The sequence below is a fragment of the Peromyscus maniculatus genome, chromosome 3, assembly GCF_049852395.1.
Source record: "Peromyscus maniculatus bairdii isolate BWxNUB_F1_BW_parent chromosome 3, HU_Pman_BW_mat_3.1, whole genome shotgun sequence".
NCBI classification, from domain to species: Eukaryota; Metazoa; Chordata; class Mammalia; order Rodentia; family Cricetidae; genus Peromyscus; species Peromyscus maniculatus.
Genome location: NC_134854.1, coordinates 143351118 through 143370992, shown reverse-complemented (window position 1 = coordinate 143370992; position 19875 = coordinate 143351118). Strand labels below are relative to the sequence as shown.

At 46.6% G+C, this 19875-nt stretch overlaps 2 protein-coding genes across 16 annotated transcripts in view; both read right to left on the bottom strand.

The window, feature by feature from the left end:
* Slc25a18 (solute carrier family 25 member 18) overlaps positions 1-4113 on the bottom strand; it is a 30054-nt gene extending 25941 nt beyond the window's left edge. For 2 of the 5 annotated variants that reach the window (XM_076567830.1, XM_076567833.1), the window contains exon 1: positions 3865-4113. The gene's annotated coding sequence lies outside the window, so the exon portion shown is untranslated. Of the gene's footprint in view, positions 1-937; positions 1161-2884; positions 3098-3864 lie in introns of those variants that run through there. The other 3 variants (XM_076567831.1, XM_076567835.1, XM_076567834.1) reach the window with 3 other exon arrangements.
* Positions 4114-6839: 2726 nt separating this feature from the next.
* Positions 6840-19875, bottom strand: part of Cecr2 (CECR2 histone acetyl-lysine reader) — a 137090-nt gene continuing 124054 nt past the window's right edge. For 4 of the 11 annotated variants that reach the window (XM_076567819.1, XM_076567822.1, XM_076567821.1 and 1 more), the window contains 4 exons: positions 18882-19725; positions 14564-15980; positions 12347-12458; positions 6840-11557 (listed from right to left, as the gene is read on the bottom strand). In XM_076567819.1, the coding sequence (XP_076423934.1) occupies positions 11552-11557; positions 12347-12458; positions 14564-15980; positions 18882-19725 (2379 nt within the window). In that variant the 3' untranslated portion in view covers positions 6840-11551. The remainder of the gene's footprint in view (positions 11558-12346; positions 12459-14563; positions 15981-18881; positions 19726-19875) is intronic. The other 7 variants (XM_076567829.1, XM_076567826.1, XM_076567828.1 and 4 more) reach the window with 3 other exon arrangements.

Sequence of the window (19875 nt, the reverse complement as noted above, 5' to 3'; positions counted from 1 at the left end):
TTCCACTGTGGGCTCCAGACTGAACCCAGGTCTTCAGGTTTGTGCAGCAAACACCTTTGCTCACTGAGCCATCTCTCCAGCCTCACTTTACCTTGAAATTTAATTCTGTTTCTGAACTAATTTGTTGCTATTGTAAAATTTCAAAGGTACAGTTCCAGGATGGACCAGGAGAAAACCAGGTCTTTCATCATTGGTAGACAAACCCATCCAGGGCGTGGCAGATGGCTCAGCAGGTCAGGGTGCCAAGTCTGATAATTTTCATGGGATCTACACCATGGGATCTACATGGTGGAAGAACAAAGCCCTGTTCCAAGTGTCTGCCCAGTCTGGCATATCTCAGCCTACCACTCAAGCACTTTGCTGACTGATGGACGAGTGCGGTCAGAGTCCTGCCCCCACCACACCCTGCACAGTGCCAGCCACTCTTTCCTGTTCTCCCTCCATCAGCTTCTTCAGGGAACTCATTGTCTTGCACCTAAGCCTTGCACACATTGGTAATGTGCCCAGGATGGATGCACTCTGCTCACGGACTGACAATAAGTTACAAACTGTTGTTTGGGAATCAGAGTGACCCATGACGACAACCCCTGCCTTTGACTGCAGTTGATGTTAACACAAGACAGCCAGCCCTCCTAGGCTGGCCTCTCTTCACATATTTACAAGCTGGGTAGGTCAGGGGGTCTCAGAATGAGAACCAGGGCTGCTTCCTCCCACCAGCAGAGCACAGGGGTCTCCCAGGGCTAAGCCCTTTCTATCGGAGGGGCCTTTAGCTTTGTCTGGACTGTCTAGGAAGTACCCCACTTCCCAGGATGCTCCTGGATGCCGGCTTCCTCTTCCCCTGCTTGCAGTGGGTGATACAGAAGGCCCTCTCCGCTGGCTTACTTGCCATCTCTCCCTACCAGTTCTCTGCTTGACGCGGACAGACAAGACAACTTACCAGCTTGCAGGAAGGACCTTCTTTCTGCTTTCTCTGGAGTAAAGGACAGGGGCTGGGTTTGCCGTGAACAGGAGCTGCTTTGTCCTTGGGGTGTTATCAGCCCGCAGTCCCTCCCTCAGCTCTCACATGGGCAGAGGTAGCAAGCGGGCAGTTGCTAAGTCCTACACTGCAGTCTTAGCCTTATCACACAGTCGGGGTTTGGATCCAACCTCACAGCAGCCACACGAAGACAGAGCTCCCCGCACCTGGTTGCTAGTAGGGTGCTTGAAACACAGCTGAGAAACAACTTGACTAAGGCAGCTTCAGGAGCAGGGTGATCGGGGGTGGGGGTGGGTGGGGACTCCCCAACATTCAGAGACTACAGTGCACGCAGCACTTCTGTATGGCCTGAAGGTTTCTGTGAAGACAACTCCTTGTCACTAGCCGAACACACTGGGCCTGATGGCAAGTGTGAGGAGGGGTCAGCATGGAATCTAAGGCAGTGCTCTGGCCAGATGAGCATGGCTGCCGACCTGAACTACAGCAGCATCTGCAAGAGGGGATGTCAGTCCAAGACGGGGGTACGTGTCATCTCGGGTGTGCTGTGATCACTCGAGTATGCTTCTTGGTCACATGCACTTTTTGTTTTCTGAGACAAGGTCTCACTGTACAGCCAGGCTGAAATCCACTATGTAGACCAAGCTGGTCTAAAACTCATAATCCTCCTGCCTCAGAGTGCTGGGATTATAGGCATGCACTACCACACCTAATACATTTTTTTTTTTGCAAGTGTGTGAATGGAACTCCATGTTCCATATGTACATGCCATGCTAGGCAAGCACCCCACTATGGAGCTACATACCATCTTCATGTAGTTTTATAATTGTAGGTAAATGTTATTGTTGCTCTTGCAGAGAACTAGAGTTTGGTTCCCAGCACCCACATGGCAGTTTACAATCACCTGTAACTTCAGTTCCAGGGCATTCCGATGCTCTCTCCTGACCTCTGTGGGTACCAGGCAAGGACATGGCACATACACAGCCAAAGCACACATACACATAAAAGTAAACTTTTAAAAAGGAAAGAGAGCTGGGCGTGATTTTTCTGTGTAACTATGCTGTCCTGGAACTCACTCTGTAGACCAGGCTGGCCTTGAACTCAAGAAATCCACCTGCCTCTGCCTCCTAAGTGCTGGGATGAAAGGTGTGCACCACTGTGGTCTCTGAGTTCAAGGCCAGCCTGGTCTACAGAGTAAGTTCCAGAACAGCCAAGGCTATACAGAGAAGGGAGAGGAAATTGAGCCAGGACTCCTGGGATTACATAAGTCTGAGGGCAGCTTAGACTAACCAATGAATTCCAGGCCAGTCCCCCCACCTCCCCCGAGTGACTCTGTCTCAAAACTAGGAACTAGAACTCCAAGACAACAAAAAGGCAGGGCTGAGATGTTGTTCAGTTGAGACCCCCGTCCCCAGCATAGGACCAGCAGCAGTGGGAAGTAGAGGCAGGAAGAACAGAAGTTCCCAGGTGTATACGGCTAGTCAGCCTGGGCTTCACCAGACTGTCTCAAAGGAACAAATAAAAAGAAACTGCTGCGAGACTGTGGGCTAGGAAGGACCCACATAGAGGGCTTGAAAGCCAGGGCGGAAGGGAGCTTCAGCTTCGGTCTAGGGCTGTTAAAGGCCTGCTTGCTTTCAGAGTGGCCCTGAAAGACCCCAAGCCCGTTCGGAAGGCAGTTGTGTCCCACCCCTCTGAAGCAGTGAACCAGTCTGGTGTGACTGATACCCTGATGACATAGGTACACAGCCAGGGTTTCCAACACTGTACTGGCAGGAGCTTGTTAAGTTTGTTGACTAAAATGCAGGAGCTGCTGATGGGTTGTCACGGATCGAGACTATTAGCACAGGACTAGTTGGTGGGCAAGGCAGTTCTGACGTGTCAGATACAGATCAGAGAAAACAGGAAGCTGACCTGGACTGAGACCACCGGAAGGAGGGCGGACAGAGCAGGTGGCCTGGCCTGGGACGGATAGGAGGGAGTTCCTCAGCTTTGTTACTCTTTCCCAGGTGTGGAATACCGGACACCTGCTGCCACTATTCCCGGTTAGCCAGTAGGGTGGGCTGGATTCCAAAATTCTTCAGAAGGTAGTGCTGTAGTCCATTAGGTATGGAGGGGAAATTCAGCCTAGAAAGGTGTGAAGGTTTATAAGCTGAAATTTGATGCCATGCTCTTCCTACAAGTTTGTTCTTAAACTGAGACATCAGAACCACAAGGGGTGTCTCACGTCAGCGGACAGGGCCTTCCATGGGGCTGATTAGGCAGGACGAGGAAGAAGTCAGAACCAGTTCCTGTTGATGTTCATTTGTTCATACTGTAGGTTCAGACCCCCGTTCTGACAACCACAACAGATCATACCTGGCCCGTGCGGTGAGGTCTGTCCAAGTCAAACGATGTGATTGCACCAAGAGCCACCCTGCTGCGATTGACTAAAGGAACAAACACTCCTCATCACCTTCACTTTCTGGCTAAGCACTGCCCCTCCCTTTCAGCACCTTGCTGTAGGCCAAGCTTCTCCAGGTTTTTCCTTCATTACTAACTCTGAGAAAAGGAAGTCTGTTATTCAGAATACAAAGGGAAAAGACTAAGGGCCAGGCAGATGCTGCATCTCTAACAGCCTACCTACCACACATCAAGTGAATTCAACAAACTGCACCAAAAACGTGGCAGTGGGGATTCTGTGCTGAGTATGTATAGACATTTTCTCGTCGTCAGCGCCCAATAATATAATTTAACATTGATTTACAGAGGATCTGTAAGAAACCTAGAGATGACAATATACAGGAAGATGTGCATAGATGACATGCAAATACCAGGTTACAAAGGGACGTTAGCACCTGCAGACAGAGGTCCTGGAAGCAATTCCTGAGGATGCCGAGGGCAACTGTACTTACTGACAACTTGGTTAGGAGTCACTCCACATCTCAGTTTTTGGTATACTCCAGGCCAGGCTGTGCTGGGTCTTGTCTCTGCCTTCCTATAAAGACTTAACTGCTTCCCATAGCGAAAACTCTGGATACAACCTGAGGAACTGGCTTCATTTCTTCCAACCACTCTGCCCAGCTCTAACTGGCTAGACTAGGGTGACTGGTCCTATGCAGTCAGGAATGAGCTAACAGGATTCTAGGAGCAAGTTGTGGTTTTCCACTCCTCAAATGGTCTCAAGACACTTGAATTAAAATTCCTGTCATGGAGGCAGAGGGGCAGGAACTGCAGCACACAATAGCTCAATCTGGGCATTTCCCAGCTGCCTTCTTGGCCGCTACTGCATAGTTCATTCTGCACTGAAAGCTTTTGCTAAAACTGCCTCAGGAAACTAGAGGAGTGAGCTTTGTAAGCACAAAGGAGACTGAAAGAAATGCACAAACATTGTCCTTTCAAAAGCTCAAGGAACTGAATCCAGGGCAACAGATCAGCAAGGCCAAGCTACCAGAGCGAAGTGGGGGGTGAGGGCAGTGAAGCCTGGGCAGCTGCAGCATGGGTACTCAAGAGATCGGCCACCTCTGGCTGAGCTGGCAGGATTTCCAGCCACCCAGGAGAAAAGAGCCCACAGCCCTCCTGCCAAAAACACCACTTGCATAACCACCGCAGGCCATAGGCCGTTCACCTTCCAGAAGATCCCACCTGGGTATTTTCCCAACTGTTAGTAACTTTCTGCGAGATTTGGACAAAGCTGCCCAAACAGGGGCTGCTTCTAGGTGGAAGTGCCTTTCTTCCTGAATGGGACACCAGAGACAAGACATCTCTGATGAGAAGTACCTTCAGCATCTCCGACGGCCAAAATGGAGAGTGGTTCCCAAGCAGTTTACAGCTTCCTTTCTTCCCTGAAACTCTTTTTTGTTTTTGTGCCAATTTTAACAAGGAAGCTCACAGCATGGGATCGGGATAACTGCTCCAGCAAGTTTTAAAACCAAGCTGACTAGTGGAAGGCAGTTTTGTTGTTGTTGTATACAGTATTTAGCATTGGTTGTTTTGTCAAAAAGATGTATATAGAACAACAGATTTTTTTTTTTTGAGGTGAGGTCTCTTGCACCTTAAGCTCTAAGCTATGCAGGCAAGGGGACCTTGCTCCTAGCTCTGTAGTGCCAAGACCACCAGTGTGCACAACTGGCCTTATCAGGAGCTTCACACCGAGTAGACACTGTCAACTCATCTCCATTAAGTTTTGTTCAAGATTTACTTTTAACTGATGTACATTAGGTGTTCTGCCTGTATGTATGTGCACAGTGGAGGTCACAACTGGGCACTGGAGCTCCTAGAACCGGAATTCCAGGCAGTTGTGATCTGCCATGTGGGTGTGCTGGGAGAGAAGTAATTTTAATCCTGAGCCGTTCCTCCAGCCCCAGAGAAAAAACTTTAATATCTGGCTTTCTTTGTTGAGGAATTCTTGTAATGTGAAGGCTTTCAGTGGAGAACATGTAAGTCAGAAACCCAAGTCTGTTCGTTTTTAAAGGAACAGTAGCACACACGAGGAAGCAGCTGTCAGTACACAGAGCCAGTGTCCTGCCACTTCACATTACAGCAAAAGAACCAGTCACAGAGAGAACCATCAGAACGCCAGACCTGGGCTTCCTAAACTTTAGGTTTTCATCCTAAAGTGACTGTTTCTGAAATGACAGACATGCAATCACTACACTAGAAAACGAAATGACAGCAGATTTTCTAGAAGAAATGCCCTTTCTCCTACAAATATTCTCAGGACTGTCTTCTTGTTGTTTTGGAAGAGGCTTTAGACTGGCGAGTTGGCTCAGCAGATGAAAATGCTTGCCTTTTAAGACCAGAACCCCATGTGGAGGTGAAGGAGAGACAGGGACTTGTTGCAGTTTACCTGGCTGGCCTCAAGCTCCTGAATGTCCCGTCTTCAGAGCCCAGGGACTGTAGGCAGGCACATGTTTGAATTTTTATGAAATGAAGGTTACTTACAAATCTAAGGATAAAAGTAGCCAGCGGCTTTGGTTGAAGACTAAAGCTGATTAAAAGAACATAGCTACTTCACCAAAAAGATTCCCAGAAACTAGAAATAAAAACAAGTTAGCCTACGCTTCCTTAGGCTTGTGGCTCCCTCTTCTGGACACTTTTAACTTGGATGACTGCAGGCTTGATTTATCTATGGTCCCTGCTGTGGATATCGCTCTGTATAAATAAAATGTTGATTGGCCAGTAGCCAGGCAGGAAGTATAGGTGGGACAAGCAGAGAAGAGAATTCTGGGAACAGGAAGGCTGAGTCAGGAGCCGCTGCTAGCTGCTGCCATGAGAAGATGTGAAGGCAGAACTCGGAAAAGGTACCAAGCCACGTGGCTAAACATAATTAAAAATTATGGATTAAGTGTAAGAGCTAGTCAGTAATAAACTTGAGCTAATGGGCATACAGTTTATAAATAATATAAGCCTCTGTGTTTACTTGGATCTGAGCAGCTGCGGGACTGGTAGTTGAGAGATTTGTCCTGACCACCGGCAGGCTGGGACACAGAAAAACTTCAGCTACAGGTCCCCATCAACTGACTGCCCACCAAAGGCTCTGCAAGAAGCGCAGCCAATGCAGGCAGGTAATCACCTTTGGGAGAGTCTATCTGTACCAGTCATGTACTGTAGCTGGGGTGAGGGTAAAGGCCTGAGGAGGGCACCACAGACTAGCTGTGATGGGCCTTCTCCTGGCCATGGTTAAGACTGCAGCCAGTTTTATTACTGTCTAGGCACTTGGTAGATTGCATGCACCATTGTGAAAATTCTTGGCATCTAATTGAGATTAAAGTGGATGCTTTCAGGTGGTGGCACTGTGACCTAGCTCAAACCTCGTCGAAATAGGAGTCTGCCCTAAGGATAAAGGTGACACATGAATACACAGCAGGCACACACATCAAAGCCTTGCTCATTTAACAATGTACTTTATACAAAATAACCAGTTCATATGGAAATCTACAGATCTCCAAAGATCAAAAAAGCTTTTTAAAAAGTTCTTCCAAAAAATTATCCAACACACAATATCCAACTAACTATTGAGGTAATTGTCGCTCTCAGTGAAACAGGGAACCAGCAGACCATGACAAAATATATACAATATAAAAATAAATACATTCCCTTTCCAGTACTGGCCAGGACAGTTCATAGGGCATTCACTTTCGTAGCAGGAAACTAATGTCTTACACTGTGTACAGGCTGGAGGAGCGTGGCCGGGCCCCAGGAGCGGTCCACAAGTCAAATGACAAGTATCCCTGCTTAGAGAAATCAAGGGCCAAAGCAGCTCCAGAATGAGGTGGAGCGGTAAATGACTCAATAGCCATACAGCTGTCCCCTTTGAACCCTAAGGGGAGAGGATGAGATGAGAACAGCCAATTTAAGCCTAGACAGTAGAAGGCTCAATGTCCCACTTCACCCAGAATATGTTCAACCCGAGACTGACAGGCAGAGGGCTCAAGAGCAAAGCTTGTGTCAACCTGTGAGGAGGGATGCAGCCTATCTTCTCAATGGGAAGGTCTACCTCAGGTCCTGAGGCTACAGAGTCCAGTGCACTGAACAGAAAAAGGTAGGCCAGTGCCTTCTCACCACCAAGTCCTAATCACATTCATCACATTAGTACTTCTTAGGGAGTTTGTTCTTTTGGATAGGGCCTCACTACATAGCTTTGGCTGGCCTGGAGCTAGACCAAGCAGGCCTTGAACTCCAGAGATCTGCCTGCCGGGATTAAAGGCCTGAACCACCATGCTTGGCTCACATTTATACTAAATCAGTGCTGTAAATTCATTGGGGGGAGGGGGGGGGAGAATGCCTCTGCACAATATACCCAAATGCTAAGTATCTTTGCCATAGCTGTTGACAAGAGGTACCCACATTCCAGAAACCCTCAGAACTGAACACTCACTGATACATAGAAGGTAACTTTACAGCAGGGTTATATATATAAGGAATCTGGCCAAAAAGTGAACTTAATTCTAGAAGACCAAATGAGGTTATCCGAAACAGATGAGGATGTTGATACTTGTCCTTGGGTTTAGGACTTTACATTAAGACTTCCCATGGAATTTCAATTGTATGTGTGTGTGTGTGTGTGTGTGTGTGTGTAGTGATTGAAGATAGGGCCTGATGCATGCTGCATAAAGCTCTAACACTGAGCTATACCCCACCCTTCTTTTCACTTTTGAGACAGTGTCTTACTAAGTTGCCCAGGCAAGCTTGAACTTGTGATTTTCCTGCCCCAGCCTTTCAAGAGTTGGGGTTACAGATCCATAGCATCAAACCTGCCTTAGGTCTGTTTTATTTTGTAGTTCTAGGGATTGAACACAGACAGGGCCCTGCACATGCTAGGCAAGTGTTCTACTACAGACCTACATCCCCAGACCCTCAAATTAAGTTTTAAGAGCAGTAGATCATTTACAGATTTGAACATTCATTAAAAGAAAAAAGGTTGACCAAGCACTATGACTTGAGGCCTTGTTGGTGGCAGACTTGGTGGGAACTGCACTGGGATGGCTGTGTGTTCAAGACCCTTTGATGCCAGGAGAACATACATTCCAACCACACAGCAAGTCAACGCCACTGGACAAGAACACCAGATGTTCAGCCAGGAGGAAGCTAGAGTAACTGACATTTAAAGTTGAAATTGGATTGAGCTGAGGGGTGGAGACTACACGCTTTCTTTCCATCGACAGTTTAATATAAGGACTAGCATGAGGTTTATCTTTTGAGAGCAGCTGGCCTGGGGCCTGGGCTCAGCATGAACTACCACAGGCTCAGTCAGGCGTACTACCAGAAGACCCAAAACCAATCTTGCTCAGAAGGCAGAGTGGCTGTCCCTTGATTTTTAAGATGGAATGGAAAGTTACATGAACAAGAACCCTGCATATTTTCATCTATTCTTCACATTCTTATAAACAAGGAATTTTAGCCAATAGCTCCTGCTAATTGAATTTTTAAACAGATTTCACAGCAGGGCTGGGGTTGGGGGACAAAGACATACACCCTAAACCTTCTAAAGGCTCTACTTTTCTTTCTCAATCCTATTTCTTTTAGGCCCTAAGGTTTCGAAGTTATGACTAAGTTTGATAAAAGGAAATCTACCACTAAATCAAAGAGTGCTTCCAATCATGCATAGCTATGTCACTGGGGACCATGGAGAGTCGGCATACTGACAAGGTCACAGTGACCAATGGATACAGATCCTAGTCCAAGGCGAATTTTAAGTCCCCCTTACATACTACATTCTAACTATTAATCTCACATAACCCCGTTTCCTACTGAAGACTGTAAATGAGGTTTTCTGCATCTGGAAGAGAAGCTCTGGAAGAAGAAAGGTGCAAACAAAAGCTCCTGTCTGCAGGAGTGGGCCAGGGGCTCACACAAGTGCAGCACTGTCTTTTGGCTGCTCCAGGGGACCTAGTACTTCCAAGATCAATAAAAGTTGGGGCCAGACCAGAGGAGGAACGTACAGGACTAGGTCCTGTAAGGACTAGGCACCCCTAAATTCTCACAGTGTTAGAACTTAATACAGTAGTACAGTTTTCTATTTCATTTCCTCAATAACCAATAAAGGGTAAAGGGACTCGCCAATTCCTTGTTCCCCAATATTGCTCACTGCGTTTCTTTAGACCGAGGAACAGAGGGTGAGGTGGAAGCAGAGTGCACTCAGCTTAGTGACAGGAGGCCTGATGGCTGTGGCATCCCTCGTGAGAAGTGCTACACAGGAGGCCTGTGCTACAGTGGCAGACACAGAACGGCAGTCCTAAGACTAGGCTGGCTTTTATTAGCTCAACAGCAGCCAAGAGCCACCTAACAGATCGGACTTCTTTATTCTTCTAATTCTAAGCTGGACCATGTGGGTGTTAGGCTTCTGATTCAGTTGATTTGGAAACACCAATTAAAACAAGTTTGTTGGAAAGAAAACTGCCTGTCTGTATGTGCCATACTTGGGAGACACTTCTGGGTCAGCACCAGCAGCAGGTTAGTAAGCCATCATTTCCACCTTCTGTGAACAGGTGTCTATGGTCCAATTATCTCTACAGCGTGGATGTTTCCAATTCCTTCTCCTTCCCGCCTCCCATATTTGGCAGACTATTCTGCAATTACTGAGGATGCATGTCTTGGAGGGAAATCTCCCATTGACCCCTCCCACACCTAAACTTCTAAGAATCTAGATTGGATTGGTATTTTATGGAGATCTCTACTACCCCAAAGCATACTGTAAGATTATATTCTTTTACAGAGATTTGCAACTCCAGGGCCAGGGCAGTTCCCTTGGTTTATTCTGTGTGGGATATTAAAAAATCTGAACTTCGGTCCTAACTTTGGTGATATCTCAGCTAAAATAAAATACAGAGGGCTAAAGCAGGGAGAATCCAGTGTAATTCACTTCTAAATCCATAGTAATGTAATTTAATACTGTAAAATTGTTTCCTAACACAGACACAACAAATAATTTCCAAGAACTAGCCCTTGACAGCTACTTTAAATCAATATGACTGAGTCTACTATGATTCTCTAAACTGATAAAAACTATACATACTGAATAGTCCTAAATTCAAATGTAAATCTATAGGATATATTTTCCTTCTCCAAACCTGTGCAATTTCTTTATTGAGACTAACATATATAACAAACCTGAGTAGTCACTTTCACAAAACACAATTTGTGCTAGAAAGCGTTGTGTGATGCCTTCTAGACCACAGGCCTAACAGGCCCATGAAGAAGCCACTTTATCTTCTAATAAGTAAAACACTCTAGAGAGCCCAAACTCCTGGTTTACAACTATCTGGTAGAGCTGGTGGAAAAATCAGGAAGGGACGTGCTTTCCTGAATCCAGAATTTGGGCCACCAGAGTGAGAGCAGCCTGTCCTCTGGCTGAAACACCCAGTAGGCCACAAGACAGCACCTGCCACCAAACTGAGAATGAACGCTGAGAAGAACAGATGCAGTGAGTCGTCTCCGAGGCTGGCTGGAAAACACAGTGACATACACAAGCTGAGACCTTTCAGGTCTCTCTTCCAAGCTCCTCAGGCATTCAGTGTGACCTGACTATACATAGATAGAGACTATTCCAATACAGTGTGCCAGCCATAGCTGGGAAGGACTCCCAGCTCCTCCATGTGCCCACCTGCTGACCGTCCCACTCTATACACAATACATTCACCAAAAAAAAAAAAAAAAAAAAAAAAAAAAAAAGAAAAAAAAAAAAAAAGGCAACATGAAAATTCTGTAAACTGGACCCAGCTGCAAAAACATTAATACTACAAGTAGTCCCTTCCCCAAATATATACCTGAGATTAGCTGCTCATGAAAGTTTAAAAGCACCACTCCATCCTTCCATGTACCCTCCACCCAAGTTTAAAGTGATTTTTCCCTGAACAAGAGTCTTGAGATGTGGAGAAGCCAGCAAGAACTCCAGCACACTTGCTCTTGCTAAGTGTGTCAGCCATCTAGAGTGTGCATCTACAGGCCAGGAGTTCAAGCTCGGAGGATGCTAGGCTTCCCAGAAGAGCTGGGACAGGAGGGCAGAGCAGAGACACACAGCAGCCAGTCCTCCAGTCCTCCAAGGCCTGTGCGTCTTCATGTGCAGCTGTCCATGTCCTTGGGGGTTATTTCCTCCTTGGACTAGCTCTGAAAGTAACAATATTAAATTACATCAATTGGCTAGCAATGACTGAGTATGTCAAAAACCACACAGGCCTGCCTGTACTGCTAGCTGACCCCCAGAAGCTAGCCTGAGTCCTTGACCTCCTATGTGGACCAGGGCCTGGGTGCTTGGGGGAGGGGAGAGAGGATAAATTAAAAATACTCAGCGTCGTTGTGCATTTGTAAACCTAGCACTTGGGAGGTATAGGCAAGACAACCAGAAGTTTAAGGGCACATAAGTGAATTTGCCTCAAAAACAAACAACCAAAAGCCTTCCTCTTCCCCTCCAATGTATAACTCAGGGATAATCAGAGCACTCAGCTAGGATTCATGATCCCCTGGGCTGGACTCTCCAGCATCATAAAAACCCATGAACATAAAACTATTCAGTCCCTAATAAAAACAAACAATAACCCCTATTCTCAGAATAATGAGGTCAGGTACAGGTTGAAGCTCATAACTAACTATAACTCGCTCTGTAGACCAGACTGGCCTCAAATTCAAAGATCTGTCTGCCTCTGCCTCCCAAGAGCCGGGTTAAAGGCATGGGCCACCACACACCACTGAAATAAAAAAACTTTTTAAGCTTCGATATAACAATAAAAGAAAAGTCACATTCTGCAGTATTTTGGGCTTCATAGTAAAGTCTATGCAAATATCCCAACATCTAGAAACCTGAAATCTGAAGTACCCTGGGGCTCAAGTTACCCATTCTGCATTTATTCCGTACACCTGCAAGAGCTAGGAAATGCTCTAGTTTTTAGTACTTCTTACCTGATCCAGAGGAAGTGTTGGGGGCTTATGTGGAGGCAACTGTTCTGGTGATGCTGCAGGTGCCGGAGTCTTTGGGAATAAGGACTGTGACTGGATTGGATGCATGTGCATTCTACAGCCAGAAGAAAGGAACAGTTAAGTGTTAATGAGGACCACCTAGGAGAACAGATACTTGAGCCACAAAGACACTGCTGTAATTAGCCAGCTGGTAAATTTGGAATCATCAATACTGGGACAGAATGGAATAACAGGCTTTCTGGGGTGATGCAGCAAGTACCCAAGCCAAGTACACTACAGCCTAAATACAGAGGCCAATGAACCAAATCCAACATTGGGAACACTCTTTGGAGAACAAGACAAAGATATTAAAGATTTGTACAGAGATTAAACATAACTAAATGAAATAAACACTGAGCCTAGACTGGACAGTGATGTGTAAGTGACCACTGTGCTTCTCCCTTGGTGTGACACTTCCCCTTTGAGACTGTGCTGCAGGCCTCAGGTGATACATGCCAAGGTATTTATGGCTGCAATGTAAGCTCCGGTGGATTAAAGACAAGGCAAAGAAAAACATCAAAACACAAGCAGTTACTCAGAGATGTACAGAATCAGTAGGCCGAGTGCTGGTGCACGGGGAGGCAGCGACTGGTGGACCTCGGCGTTCTAAGGCCACAGTTATACACTAAGAGTCTGCCTCAAAAACAAAAACAAGCTGAGGTGGGGGCACACTCCTTTATTCTCAGCTTCTGGGAGGCAGAGGCAATCGGACCTTTGTGAATTTAGAGGCCACTATGGTCTACACTGAGAGTTCCAGACAGCCAGAGCTACATAGAGGGATGCTGTCTGAAAAAAACCAAAGACCCCTCAACACAATAACATACAAAACAACAACTACAATGCCCGCCCCCCAACTAGTAGGCAAAATGTGAAATGTGAGAGTAAGTGACTGTGGCACACATCTGTAAATCCCAGCATTGGAGAGGCTGAGACAAGAAGACTGAGTTTCAGGCTACTGAGCAAAATCCTGTCTCAATCAAGCACACAAAAACAATCACAAGAGTAAAAAATGAGGAGAGCCTTTGATGTTAAGATGGGATGGCAATGGCAGGGTCACATCAGCTTTTAAACGGAATGGTATTATAATGACAGGCTTTATCATCTTTTTTTTTTTTTTTCCTTTCAAGACAAGGTTTCTCTGTGTAGCTTTGGAACCTGTCCTGAACTTGCTTTGGAGACCAGGCTGGCCTCAAACTCACAGCGATCTGCCTGCCTCTGCCTCCCGAGTAATGGGATTAAAGGTGTGCGTGTGCGCCTGCGCCGCCGCCGCCACCACCACCACTCAGCTCTGTATAGATTTCTTAAGAGTTCAGGACTGGCTCCAACGCTACAGAGAAACCCTATCTCAAAAAAAAAAACCCCAAAATAACTAACTAACTAACTAGAGGAAAGAAAGAGAGAAAGGCACCACCACCCATCCATTTGTTGACAAAATCTCATGAGACCATCGTTTGACTTGTTTCACTTTTTAAAATTCAACAACAGGGAGGGATGAGGTAAGAAGTGACTTTAACCACACATATTCAGGCTTAAGGCAGATCCTCTTTACCCTGGTCAGTGTCAGGTCAGCTAGGCAGCAATGCTGACCACTCTTGCCCACAGCTTTCAAACTGTAGTTATTTTATTTTCCGGAGCTGAGGACCGAACCCAGGGCCTCGCGCTTGCTAGGTAAGCGCTCTACCACTGAGCTAAATCCCCAACCCCATCAAACTGTAGTTACTAAGCGTGCAATATCAACACATTTCCTGACAGGCCAGGCATGATGGCGCACACCTGCAATCCCAGTCCTTAGGAGGCTGAAGCAGGATGGTTCCTGAGAGTTTGAGGCTTGCATGGGCTACACTGTGAGCCCTTGTTTCAAAAACACACACCCGCCCCAACGGAAAGCTTTTCTATTTTTAAAAATAACAAACAATACAATCTAATAATTTAAATACTAATTTACAGAGAATGTAAGTTCTGGAGTTAGTTATCTACCACCACAAACAAAAAACAGTGCAAATGCTGATTCATCTTCACCAGGGGAAGAAAATGGCAAAGACAAAACTATGATCTAATCTCCATTAAGTCGTAATTCACATCTGTTTCTTGGTCTTGGACAATTATCTTAATTCTTAAAGCTACTGTTACTTTTCTCAGAGAAACATAAAGCAACCTTACCCTGATGGTCTGTGCACTTCCTGGAAAGGGCCTCTTATTCCACTTCCAGTGCCAGCCTGCTCCATCACTGCAGCCTGAAAGTGACCTATGCCCTCTTCCTGACAGCGGTAGAGGGGGCCCTCTGGGGAGAGGCCATTCGGCTGGGTGGCCACTGGATGGGGAGGCGGATGCGCAGCTACAGGAGATGGGTATGCCCTGGGTTGAAAGTGACTGGCTGGACGCTGAGGAGTATAAGGAGACCCTGTCTGCAGCATCACACTGTGGGGTGGGAAAGCAGGCGAGCCAAAAGTCATTCCTGAACTCAGAGGTGGAGGTGGAGTTCCATAAAGATAGTCATTCGTAGACAGCGAGCTCTGCCGCTTGGTAGCTGCATTATGGTTATCCAGATCTAGAAATTCTTTGGGACTCTCTGGCCTCTCCACAGATTCATCCAGCTTTTCTTCCTCTGGACCAGGATTCTGTCCATCAGATGGGACAACTTTAGCAGCCACTGCATCCATTTGAGTTGGAGAAGTTAAGGCAGCATTAAGTGTCTCACAGCCTTGCAGACTAGACAAGGCATTCTTATCTGAGAAGAGAGGGCGTGGGGGGTGACTCCCTGGGGCTTCACTTGGGCTTCTCTGGGAAGGGAGAGATCTCTGCCAATCAGAAAAGCCCTGTGGACATGTGTAATAAGGAGTCCGCTGATAGGGGTGGTATGAGGGCTGAGAAGATGCCTGGTAGGCATACCTCATTCCCTGCTGGGGGCGGTATTGGGGAAAGAGTCCTGGATGGGGACTGTTAGGCTGGAAGCCCCTGGGAGAGAAGGGCTGAGGATGTGATCCTGGGGACTTTCCTCCCATCATAGAGCCCAAGCCTTGCAGACCTGGATTCATATGGTAATGTGTAGCTGAATTAGAGTATTCTAGGCCAGGCATGTACAAGGGAGAAAACTGATTTATAGCGCCTGTCATCAAATTGGGGTCTGCGGAAGGAGGTGTAGTTGCATTCTGTCCTGTACATGGCATGGTTTCCGGCAATGTTTTACCCCTGGGGCAGAGTGGCTTTTCTGAACCACTGCCACCAAGGCCCTTCCCTTCTGACCTACAAGGAGACGTTTCATCAACAACCCCATTTTCAGGTAGAGTCCCTCTGTCTGCCACCATAGAGAGGTCTCTCAAACAACCTTGCACAGTTGGGCTGGTGTAGCTACTGTCCGAAGGCCAGGAGTTCTTGCTCTTCGATGCTTTGTAAGTGTCTGCAGTTTCCGAAGCATCATTTTTGAGTTCCGAGCCCTCTGTTTCCCTTTCTTGTGGTGAACTTTGCCTGGTACAGTTGGCTTGCAGGGGAGGTGTCTGGTGAGGTAGCTGTTTGAGGTACACCCCCTCCGAAGCACAAACGCTTGCTGTTTTCTCTTCAAGCCTAGGCAAAGGCCCTGCTGGGGAGGGAGAAGAACAAAACAGTAAATCAGTTGTTGAAATGACAACATCAACGGATAGAGTAATGGAAAAAACATGTCAAGCACACGAGCAGGGTCAAGGCTGAGATGACATTCGGCAATTTCAACCTCAGCTAGAGATTGTGATACAGGAGTCTCTGAAAGTTGTCATGGTATTGGGGGGGTCTGCACACCTCCTTTTGTGGGCAGAACACAGCACAGCTAAGCTAGACAATGCATATGTCTTGGCTTCTCCAGTGCTGTCAATACTCAGACTAGAAAGACGCCAAGCTATTTAAGTCTGAGTTACAGATCTAGTATCAATTTCACATAGAATTTTCATCACCTTCCATAGACGTTCAAGTGACTCCATTCCCCAGCCAAGTATTAAACAGAATCACGTAATTATATACTGGACATACAAGTAAGCAAGAAAAGATTCTTTTCTCTCCTAAAGTTTTATTTTTCTGGTCTTTTAACAGCGTTACCACTGAGAAACTGCTTCAACCTTTACTAGACTTCACTGTTCTTCATCGTTATCTATTCGAGACAGATGGAAATAATTAGACATGGAAAACATTTCATAATGAGGGTCAGCAATTAAGAACACAATGCTGAGGCTGGAAAGATGGTTCAGGGTAAGAGGACTTACTGCCTTTGCAGAGGATCTGGATTCAGTTCCTAGCACCCAGACGGCAACCTGTTAACTTCTGCACCAAGTAATCTGATGCCCTCTTTTGGTCTCTCTAGACTCCTGTACATACACGGAGCACATAGTGACAAAGGCTCACAACTTACACATAAACTACACAGAGAACACGCTGTTGCTCTCCCTGTACAGGCTCAAACCCAGCTCTAACCCTTCCTCAACAGCAACTGTAAACAAATAGTGGGCAGAGGCTTAAGGACAACAGCCATGCAGGGCTGCCAGTCTGCTAGATTTTCTGAATTATTCAGAAATTATTCAGAAAAGTTTAACTTTTTCTTCTATCTCTCTTTTTTTAAAGTTTATTTTATTTATTATGTATACAGGGTTCTGTCTTCATGTATCCCTGCAGGCCAGAAAAGGGCGCCAGATCTCATTACAGATGGTTGTGAGCCACCATGTGGTTGCTGGGAATTGAACTCAGGACCTCTGAAAGAGCATCCAGTGCTCTTAACCACTGAGCCATCTCTCCAGCCCCAAGAGAACTTAATGCTTTTTTAAAAAAGATTTATTTATTTATTAATTATACATACAGTGTTCTGTCCGCATGTGCCCTTGCAGGCCAGATCTCATTACAGATGGTTATGAGCTACCATGTGGTTACTGGGACCTCTGGAAGAACAGCTCTTAACCGCTGAGCCATCTCTCCAGCCCCCTTTCTTCTTTTTAAAGACAGGGTTTCTCAGCCGGGAGGTGGTGGCACACGCCTTTAATCCCAGCACTCAGGAGGCAGAGGCAGGCAGATTTCTGTGAGTTTAAGACTAGTGTGGTCTACAGATCAAGTTCCAGAACAGGCTCCAAAGCTACACAGAGAAACCATGCCTTGAAAAAACAAACACCGAAACCAAACAAACAAAAAGACAGGGTTTCGCCGGGCGGTGGCGGCGCACGCCTTTAATCCCAGCACTCAGGAGGCAGAGGCAGGCGGATCTCTGTGAGTTCCAGGCCAGCCTGGACTACAGAGCGAGATCCAGGAAAGGCACAAAGCTACATAGAGAAACCCTGTCTCGAAAACAAAACAAAGCAAAACAAAACAAAAACAAAAGACAAAACAAAAAAAAGGTTTCTCTGTGTATCAGCCGACCCTAACTGTCCTGGAACTCACAGGGATCCGCCTGCCTCTGCCTGTGCCTCTTGAGTGCTAGGATTAATGGTGTACATGTGCGTGCATCCCGCTCTTCTCTTTTCTAAGCAAGCTTTTCTTAATACCCCTCTCTCCTCAATATTTAGGGGTTCCTTATTCTTTCTCTAAAGCTTCCCTCCCTGCTGAACTGCTGCTTGTTGTCATGTGTCTGATTTCTATGCCAACTTAAATGACATGGGGTTTTCCTTCTCTCCTCCATTCTCCTTGTTTGGGCAGCAGCTGAGGTTTTAAAACTAGGCTGCTCTGTGGGTTTTCTTTTAAACTATAAACAAAAACACCTCACACAGACAGACAGACAGACAAACACCTCACACAGACAGACAGACAGACAGACAGACAGACAGACAGACAGACAGACAGACAGACACACACACACACACACACACACACACACACACACACACACACTGGGCATGGTGGTACAGGCCTGTGATCCCAGCACTTGGAGATGGAGGTATGAGGACGTCAGGAGTTTGAAGTACAGCAAGAGATCAGACTAGGGCAACCAAGACTGCTCTTCCAGGAAGGGCACCTCTGCCAAGCCTGAGGACGTGAGTGTGGCCCATGGACTCACAGCAGGAAAAAACTAACTCCTACAAGATCCCTCCCCCCATTAAAAACAAACAATTGGTAACAGCTTGTGCAAAGGCATGTTCTAATTAAATGAGCTTAAATAAAAAAGTTCCAAAAAGAGGCTGGGTATGGTAGTGCACACCTTTGATTCCAACACTGGGAGGCAGAGCCAGGGGGATCTCTGTGAGTTTGAAGCCAGCCTACAAGCCTACAAAGTTCCAAGACAGCCAGAGTCAGAGAGATTCTGTCTCAAAAAAGTTCCTAAGGAGCGTCTGTCTCACATGTAAGTTCCTTTTGGTTCTATAATCAGTTACTATGCTCTTGATACCTCTAGACCTAAAGGGCTTCAATCATCTCAAACTTGAGTAGTTTATGGGAGAGGCTTGCTATCACTTCATATATATCTTCATACTCTGTATGAAAAGATTACTCATGACTTGATATACCGAAGTCAGGGGAAAAAGACATTGTAGATTACCTTGGTCATTCTCAGGCTCTTGTGTCTCACTGATATCCTGTGTTCTCCCAGGGTTGTCCAAAGCAGGCTTGGGGACTGACACACACACTGATGCTGAATGAGCTGCCTGTGGAAAGGGGCCAGGTAACTGGGGAGGAGTGGGCTGGCGGGGGTGGTAAGGCACACCCGGGGGACAGACTCGGGAGGAGAGCTGTTGCATGGCGATCATTTCAGGACTGTCCATCATGGATTCCCCTCCTTGTACTCCCCGGAGGGCCTGGGAGGGTCCTCCAAACAGAGGACTTGGTGCTGGAGCTGGAGGTGGCTGCAACCGATGTCCAGCAGACTTACAGGCTGGTTGCATATACCCCGAGGAAGGAACTCCATGAGGTAGAAAGCTTGACTGTTTACTCCACTGGTTTGGTGGGATAGGTGGTCTCATCACTCGGGCATCCATCACATGACCAAGGGTATGAGGGTGGTGAGAGGGTCCTGGCCCCAGGTGGGGCTTCTCATCTGGCCCCAAACGTCCTGAGTTTGTAGCACCATGGTTCCCATTCCAGACAGCAGGGTGTACTCGATTCAGGTACTTGTATGAATGATAAATGTGACTGGGAGGAATTTCTGAGCTTTCAGGGAAATCTGGGGGTCGGGCTGGAGTCCCACCATGCCTAGAAGGAATAAATCCTGCCTGGAATGGAGCTGGTGGATAAATGTTTCCATCTTGACTGGGACAATTCATCTGCCCAAGCTGCAAGGAGGGGGGCTGAGATCCCATATTGGAAAGGTGTGTTAGCCCCCCACACATCTTTTCTTTAGGAGCACTGAGCCGGGTTCCTCGGTGGTTACTTATTCCCACTGGAGCCTGGCAATAAAAAAGGTCAGAAGCAGCATTAATAACCACACTCACAGAGCAAGACAGAACTGGAAAGACGCTTCACCTATTGTGACCGATTTTTTAGTAGAGAAGAGGTTGAATTACTTTTAATGTGAGGAGAGACTCTCTCTCAATCAT